General features: G+C 46.3%; 1 protein-coding gene across 1 annotated transcript; it reads right to left on the bottom strand.

Moving 5' to 3' along the window:
• Positions 1-1,638: 1,638 nt before the first annotated feature.
• On the bottom strand, positions 1,639-7,773 carry Rnf135 (ring finger protein 135). Its single transcript, XM_090351514.1, has 5 exons — positions 7,373-7,773; positions 5,202-5,324; positions 3,770-3,926; positions 3,412-3,495; positions 1,639-2,283 (listed from the first exon to the last, which is right to left on the bottom strand). The coding sequence occupies exons 1-5, from the start codon at positions 7,757-7,759 to the stop codon at positions 1,754-1,756; spliced, it is 1,281 nt and encodes a 426-aa protein (XP_090207640.1). The 5' UTR covers positions 7,760-7,773; the 3' UTR covers positions 1,639-1,753.
• Positions 7,774-8,335: the final 562 nt, after the last annotated feature.

Raw genomic sequence — 8,335 nt, 5'->3', positions numbered from 1 at the left:
TCAAGGCTACTGTTCTGCTACTTGAGCCACAGCACCACTTCCAGCTTTTTCCTGTGTATGTGATACCAAGGAATGGAATTCAGGGCTTCATGCATGCTAGGTGTGTACTCTACCTCTAGGCTACTCTTCCAGCCCCTTTCTTCTTCTTTTTTTCTGTCTTCCTTTCTTTTGGAGATAAAGAATATCATGGACTTTCCTGACTATTTTGGCTTCAAACCACTATCCTAGATCTCAGCCTCTTGAGTTGCTGGGATTATAGGCATGAACCATTTGTACCTCACACTTATATATAGTTGTTTTAAACTAAAAGAAATAGTGCCAGTCCAACTTACTCAGGAAGCTGACTTCTAAGGATCACAGTTTAAAGCCAGCCCAGGCAAGAACGTCCATAACTCTTATCTCCAATTAACCACAAAAAAGCAAGAAGTGGAACAGTGGCTTAAGTGGCCAAGCAGTGGCCTTGAACACAAAAAAACTCAAGGACAATGTCCAAGCCCCAGGACTGGTGTGTGCATGTGTGCACGACACACACACACACACACACACACACACACACACACACACACACAATTTATAATATTACACAGCAATTGATAAGTACCCATGCTTCTTCTCTTTGGAGGTTCTTAAGTCAATTTATTACAAGAACACAACTGAGCTTGGCAAAGCTGTGATACTCAGGGTTACAGCTTATTATAATACAAAGCTCCAGAATAAAAGCAGCGGTAAGACGAAGTTACACAGAGTAGGGTCTAGGAGATCTCTCAATCATCCTCTCCTAGCAGTCATGAGAACAAAGCACATCATTCTCCCAGTGGGATGTGCAGGAACATTCATGGAGTTCTGCCACTAAGGACAGCCTACCCCAAGGGCCAGTCATCTCTTATTTTCAATTAATTTTTGCTGATACTAGAGCTTGAACCTAGATTTTTTTGATCCCCTCTTTGGCTTTCTCACTCAAGTCTGGAACTCTACCACTTGAGCTATACTTCTACTTCTGGCTTTTTGCTGATTAACTGGATATGAGTCAGTTTTGTCTGCCTAGGCTGGTTTCAAACTTTGATCCTCAGATCTCAGCTTCCTGAGTAAGATTACATGTGTGAGCTACCAGCTTCTGGCTGTATTTTTATTTGATTTGGAGATGCTGGAGCTTGAACTCAGATGTTTTGTGTTTGCCAGGGAGTTGCTCTACCCACTTTAGCCACATCACTAGCCAAATGTGAGATTTTTTTTTGCCATGCCTGCGGCTTGAACTCAGAGCCTGGACATTGTCCCTGAGCTTCTTTTGTTCAAGGCTAGCACTCTACCACTTAAGCCACAGTGCCATTTCCAGCTTTTTCTTGTATGTAGTACTGAGGAATTGAACCCAGGGCTTCATGCATGCCAGGAAAGCATTCTATCACTAAAGTCACACTCCTAACCCCCAAAGCAAGATTTTTTTGTGTGTGTGGGTCATGGGGCTTGAACTCTGGGCCTGGGCACTGTCCCTGAGCTCTTCAGCTCAAGGCTACTTCCCTACCCCTGGAACCACAGCCCCATTTCCCACTTTTTAGTGGTTAAATGGAGATAAGAGTCACAGTCTTTAGTGCCCAGGCTGGCTTTCAACCTCGATCCTCAGAGCTCAGCCTCCTGAGCTAGGATTACAGGTGTGAGCCACTGCACCTGGTGCAAGATTTCTTAAGTCAAGTTGCCACCCTGCTTGCAAACAGGAAAGAAATGGAGAAATTGATGTGCTTTAACCCCCAAGGAACTTTTATATCTCAACTTGCTTTATAGTCAGGGAGTTTCCAGGACTTAAACCATACAACCAGAAGGCAGGGTGCAGAGGAGAAGAGGCAGAAATCTCACACTCATACAGAAGCCTCTCCTGATTGGCCACTGAATAGAAGGCAAGTTTGTTCTCCTCAAGGTCAAGCCAGATGCCCACCACCCTAGGCTGGTCTGAGCTGAGGTCCGTTTTCTTGACCATGCTCCATGCAGAGAGCTGGCCAGTGCCTTTCCACTCAATACACCAAGAGTCCACAGTCCTTCCCAGCATCTGGTTCCGGTTCATGCTCCAGGAAGCCACTCCAACTGCCCAGTGGCTACACGAACTAGTGTCTACTTCCCAGTACTGCTTCCCAGAAGAGAGGGCCTGGGAACATAAGACCTGGCTAATAGAAAACCTCTCGACTTTCCAGGGATAGGACTGTTGCTGGCGAGACACAGTCACTGTCCGGCAATCTATAGATACTTCCAGGCTACACGAGACACTCCTCAAGTCAAAGCTTGGATAGATGGCCCCTAGGGAGAAAAACCAATATCATAAGGATGTCGCTGGTCAGCTTTAGATCATACATGCTGAAAAGTGACCCAATAGTAAAAAGTAGCATTAACATTTTTCACTGCTTTTGATGATGCTGTATAATTAACTTGTTCTAGGCCATGACTATTGTTATATAGACTTACAACTTTCTGTACATGCCTTCTATCAAAGATAACTCATTCTTACCCTGAGTTTTGCCTATACCCCTTACCTAGCTTTCAGGAAACTAGCCCCGGATCTCACACAGTACAAAGTCAGTTCTTGCTGTTCTCAACACCTCTGTGCTTTATGAGGAACGAATGTGGCTGTTTGTGTCTCTCAGCTATTTCTTTCTGTTTGTTTGTTTGTTTATGTGCTGGTACCAGAGTTCAAATCCAAGATGTTGTGTTCACTCAGCTTGCTTGCTTGGCTGGTGCTTACGCTATGCCTCCAGCCTGGCCTTTTGCTGGTTACTTTGGAGATGAAGTCTCAAGGGTTTTTCTATCTGGGTTCACTTCCAACCGCCAACCTTTGAATCTCAGCCTCTTTAGTAGTTTGAATCATTTGTGTGGGCCACCAGCATACGTTGTGTATTTAATTTTTGGCAGGACTAAGGCCTTGCACTTGCTCATTGAGCCAATTCTCCAGTCTTTTTTGCTATCAGTGTTTTTTGAATAAGGCCTTACATTTATATCCAGACCAACCTGACCATGATCCTATTCACAGTTCCTGAGTAGCTAGGATAACAGGTGCACACAACTACACCCAGCTTGTTTTGGTTGAGATGGGGGTCTCTCAATGCTTTCGCCTGAACTGTCTTTGAATTGGGATCCTCCAAATCTCTGCCTTCACAGTAGCTATGATTACAGATGTCACCCCCTGCACGCAACTATTCATTCATTTGTATTGGCATATATTAATTGTACAAAAGGGCTTTGTTTGATGTTTCTATATATGCATATGATGTGCTTGGATCAAACCCACCCCCTCTATTTCCTCCCCTGTCCTTTTAAACAACTTAACAGGTTTAATTATTCTATTTTCATGTGACATATGTAGATCATATTTACCTCCCTTCACTCTCTTTTCACCTTCTCACTGGTTCCATCACCAGGTAGTATACTTACACTGACCAAATTGAGAGGCCCTCCTGGGTGCTGGGAAGCTCTGGGCAGACAGTGGGCATGAAGAAGATGGCACTGCCAGCACATCTACTAAGGAATTAACACAAGAAAAAAGTCCCATCAGAAAAATGCAAACTAGGGGCCTCAAGTTTGGCTTGCTAGCATGCATGAAGACCTGGGTTCAATTCCTCGGTATCATATACATAGAAAAAAATCAGAAGTGGTGCTGTGGCTCAAGTGGTAGAGCTCTAGCGTTGAGAAAGTCCAGGGATAGTGCTGAGGCCCTCTCTTCAAGCCCAGGATTGGCCAGAAAAGAAAAAGATATCCAAATATCCTACTCCATTACTCAAAACCAACTCACCTTGTGTTTGTTCTTCAGAAACTTTGTTCCATGTGCAGTTTCTTTGTAATTTTTCCTGAATTTCTTTTAGAGCTTGGAGAACATCTCTCATTTCTCCTTCAGATGCATTGGGAGTCACTGGCTCTGGAGAAGCCAGGGAAAGGGCTTGTGGTGACATCTATGGATGAATCATAAAATAACAAATGGAAGTCCCCATAAAAAAACATCAAATATTATGTTCAAGTTCTGCCACCAGTTACAAGCTTCCATTGAACTCAGCAAGCTTGTTTTGTTTGAAGTCCTGGAGTTTCAGCAAGCCTCATGCTTGCTAAGGCAGGTGCTCTGCTGTTGAGCCATACCTCCAGATCCCAAGCAAGCTTTTTTTTGTGGGTTGTTAGGCTTGAACTCAGGGCCTAGGTGCTATCCCTGAGCCTTTTTACTCAAGGCTAGTGATGTACCACTAATCACGGTTGAACCATGTTCTACTTCCAGTTTTCTGATGGTTAATTGCAGTTAAGAGGCTCTTGGGCTCTTCTGCCTAGGCTGGCATTGGAACCTTGATCCTGAGATCTCAGCCTCCTGAGTAGCTAGGCATGAGCCACTATCCCCCAGCTCCCAAACAAGAATAAAAAAACAAAATTAAGGTAATCATCTGAAAGTTGAAAAAAAAAAAGTCTGAAACAGTGAAAAAAATGTTATAGAGTGGTTACTTCTGAGCTGTAGGGTTATAGAGGACTTGAGTTTGTCCTGTCCTCCCCTCCCCTCTCCTCTCATCTTTTTCCTCTCCTGTTTTCTCCTCCTCTCCTCATAGTGCTCCTCCTACCCCATGTGCCAATAGTGTGGGATTTGAAGCTCAGCTCTTGTTTAGCTTTTTCTGCTCAAGGCTGGCAGCCTACCACTTGAGACAGCCTCCGTTTCCAGCATTTTTCTGGTTAATTGGAGATTTTTTTGGTTAACTGGACCGTTTCACAGATTTTCCTGCCTTAAATTGGCCTTAAACCTTGATCCGCATATGCAGCCTCCTGAGTAAATAGGATTACAGGCATAAGATACTGGTGCCCAGTTTTGTTTTTGTTTGTTTGTTTGTTTTTACCAGTCCTGGGGCTTGTACTCAGGGCCTAAACACTGTCAAGGCTAGAGCTCTACTATTTGAGCCATAGCACCACTTCTGGCTTTTTTCTATGTATGTGGTACCAAGGAATCGAACCCAGGTCTTTGTGCATGCTAAGCACCCACTCTACCACTAGGCCAAACTCTTGCCTCCCCCCCCCCCTTAACCTTTCAGAACACCTCCAGCCATCCACCATGTATAGTAATAAAGAGAATTGTTGAAGATTGAAATCCCTGACTCCCTATATCTTTGGCTTTATGGACAGTCCACATTGCTCTAGTTGAAAGCCTTTTCTAGTACTACCCGCCTCCCTCATCGCCTTCTTCTCTCAGGACAGCCTACCTTGTCTGCTCCAGATGTAGAGAGAAGTATCTGCCTCTGAAGGCTCTTGACAATGGCTACAAGCTCTCCAGCCAACTCTGTCAGCTCCTTGGCCACCTCTGTGGTGCTCTTTTGTCCCATCACCTTTAAAAGAGCAGAGCTGAGCATCATAAAACTGGACCCAAGAGTCCCCATTAAATCGAGAGAGCCATAAACACCGTTATGATCACAAAGGAAAGAGACACATAAGCAATGGACTAGAAGGAAGAGCCAAGAAGCAAACCCTCACATATACAGTCAAATGATTTTTGTAGGATTGGGATATGGCTCAAGAGTTAGAGTGTCTAAGCCGGCACAGTGACTCATGCCTGTAATCCTAGCTACTCGGGAGGCTGAGATCTGAGGATCTCAGTTCAAAGCTAGACCAGGCACTAAAGTCCATGAGACTAGAAAACTGGAAATGGCATGGTGATTCAAGGGGTAGAGTGGTAGCCTTGAGCTAAAGAACTCAGGGACAGCACCCAGGCCCAGAGTTCAAGCCCCACAACTGACCAAAAAAAAAAAAGTTAAAATGTCTACCTAGCAAGCATAAAGTTCTGGGTTCAAGCTCTAATATTACAAACAATAACGGTAATAATAATAATAGGCCAGAAGTTTGACCTAGTGGTAGAGTGCTTACCTAACATGCACAAGAACCCAGATTCGATTCCTGGATACCACATACATAGAAAAAAGCCAAAAGTGATGCTGTGGCTCAAGTGGTAGAGCTCTCTAACCTTGAGAAAACCCAGGGACAGTGCTAAGGCCCTGAGCTCAAGCTCAAGACTGGCCAAAAAAAAAATGATGATGATGATGATGATAATAATAATAATAATAATAATAATAATAATAATGAGAACCAGGGGTGTAGGCTAGTGGTAAAGTGCTGGCCTAGCAGACACAAAGCCCTGGTTCGATTCCTTGGTATCACATACTCAAAAAAATCCAGAAATGGTGCTATTGCTCAAGTGGCAGGGCACTAGTCTTGAGCAAAAAGTGTGTAAGAACAGTGCCCAGGCCCTGTGTTCAAGCCTCAGGACTGGGAAAAAAATAATAATAATGAAATAAATCAAACAATTTTTAAACTAAGATGCTGAAACAATTGAAAGGGGGAAAGGAGTCTTTTCAATAAATGCTCATAGGTAAACTATATCCACATGACAAAAGAATCAAAATGGAGGAGCATAGCCTAGTGGTAGAGTGCTCCCCTAGCATGCATGAATCCTGGAGGAGGAGGAAGAGGAGGAGGAGGAAGGAGAAGACTCCAGGGCTTTCATGCAGCAGTCTGATTTTCAATGGTGATCCTCAGCTCTTAACCTCCTGAGTAGCTAGGATCACAGGCTTGAGCCAACAGCGTCCAATTAAAATGTCAGCGTTTATCATTAAAGTTGTAACATGTCAACTTTTATAATCATACAGGTGTGTGAGTAACTTATGATTAGATTTTTGGAGTTTGAGCCCAGACTGCATAGCCCAGACTTTATTTGTAAAGCAAAATTAAAAAAAAAAAAAAAAAAGGGCCGGGAGTTTGGCCTAGTGGTAGAGTGCTTGCCTAGCATGATGCACGAAGACTGGGGTTTGATTCCTCGGACCACATAGATAAAAAAGGCCAGAAGTACTGCTGTGGTAGAGCACTAGCCTTGAGAAAGCCCAAGGGACAGTGCTCAGGCCCTGAGTTCAAGCCCCAGGACTGGAAAACAAAAACAAAAGCATGGAAGTGGTGCTGTGGCTCAAGTAGTAGAGTGCTAGCCTTGAGCTGATGAGCTTAGAGAGACAATGCCCAGGCCCAGAGTTCAAGCCCCACGACTACAAAAAAAAAGTCTGGGCTGGGGGTTCAAGTGGTCCTCGCATGCGCAAGGATCTAGATTCAATCACCCATTAAATGCAAAGAAAAGCAAAACACCATTTTTTTTTCACAGAGATCGCAGGAAAACCGGAAACAACGTGGAAATATTGCAAAAGTGCAAGCCCCTAGGTTGATGGACTGTGGGAGTTACGTTTATTTTAATCCTTCTGTACACTTAATCTAAAATTTCCAGATTCTCCTGAGAGCAAAGGAAAAGTTAACTTCAGGTGAAGACGGAGAAACGTCAGTCAGCAGAGCAGGTTGAAGATTTGGAAGACGGAGATGCTTCCCGGCCTGGCCTACCTACCCGGGTCGGGGAAGCCAGCTCCTGGGCGTGGGCGTGGCGGTGGGCGTGGCCGTCGGCAGGGCGGTGGGCGTGGCCGCCCGCCGGCTCCCACCCCGCCTCCAGCTCTCGCGCGGCGCGGCTGTACTTGTCCGCCAGGTCCTGCAGCAGCGTGTTTTTGTTCAGCTGCGGCCGCTGCGCCGCGCCCTCGCGACACGTTGGGCAGGCCCAAGGGTGCCCGGCCACGCCCGCACCCCGGACACCCCACATTTTCATCAGGCACTTCCGGCAGAAGCTGTGGCCGCAGGCCAGCGTGGTGGGCCAGGCTAGCAACCCGTGGCAGATGATGCAGCTCAGGTCGTCCTCGGCCAGCCACACCGGGATAGCCGGACTGGCGCCTGGACCAGCCATGGGGACCCGGCGGCCACCACCCTGGCACGGAAGTGGAGGCCGGTGTGACTCCGGGCTCCGCCCTCCCTCTTCCTTTCTCCGCCCCTTCGCCTTTTCCGCTCCGGGCCGCGGTCCAGCCCTCCTGGGGACCCGCGCCGCCCTCTGGCTGGAGCTGGCTTGGATTACGGGCCTCCCCCAGCCTCTAGGACCTGGGTGTATTCCAGACTCCCTTTAGCTTGACGGCCCTCAGTGGGAGGAGGAGGAAGAGAGGTTTCCTCCAGGCACTCCTGTCCACTAAGTGTCAGGCCCCTCTAATTAACAGTAAAGGGGTTCAAGAAGAGTGGGTACAGAAATGCTTACTCAAAAGGGGAGCATCTGACCTCTAGGCTTTAAAATACCTACCATAGGGCCAGAAGTTTGGCCTAGTGGTACAGTGCACGAGTGAAGCCCTGGGTTCGATTCCTAGGTACCACATAAATAGAAAAGGCCAGAAGTGGCGCAGTGGCTCAAGTGGCAGAGCGCCAGCCTTGATCAAACAATGTCCAAGGACAGTACCCAGACCCCTGAGTTCAAGCCCCAGGACTGGCAAAATAAAAA

The sequence above is a fragment of the Megascapheus bottae genome, chromosome 17 (assembly GCF_031878675.1).
Source record: "Megascapheus bottae isolate mThoBot1 chromosome 17, mThoBot2.hap1, whole genome shotgun sequence".
NCBI lineage: Eukaryota > Metazoa > Chordata > Mammalia > Rodentia > Geomyidae > Megascapheus > Megascapheus bottae.
The sequence above is the reverse complement of the archived record's forward strand: the minus strand, read 5'-3'. Positions and strand labels throughout refer to the sequence as shown.

Bases quoted from the DNA above. Each gene is read 5' to 3' on its own strand.
- Rnf135 (XM_090351514.1), bottom strand. From the start codon at position 7,759: ATGGCTGGTCCAGGCGCCAGTCCGGCTATCCCGGTGTGGCTGGCCGAG. The intron at 5,325-7,372 runs GTAGGTAGGCCA...GCTCTTTTAAAG, and splicing joins AGCTGGCTTCCCCGACCCGG to GTGATGGGACAAAAGAGCAC. The intron at 2,284-3,411 runs GTAAGTATACTA...TTTTCTCCCTAG, and splicing joins GGCCTCTCAATTTGGTCAGT to GGGCCATCTATCCAAGCTTT.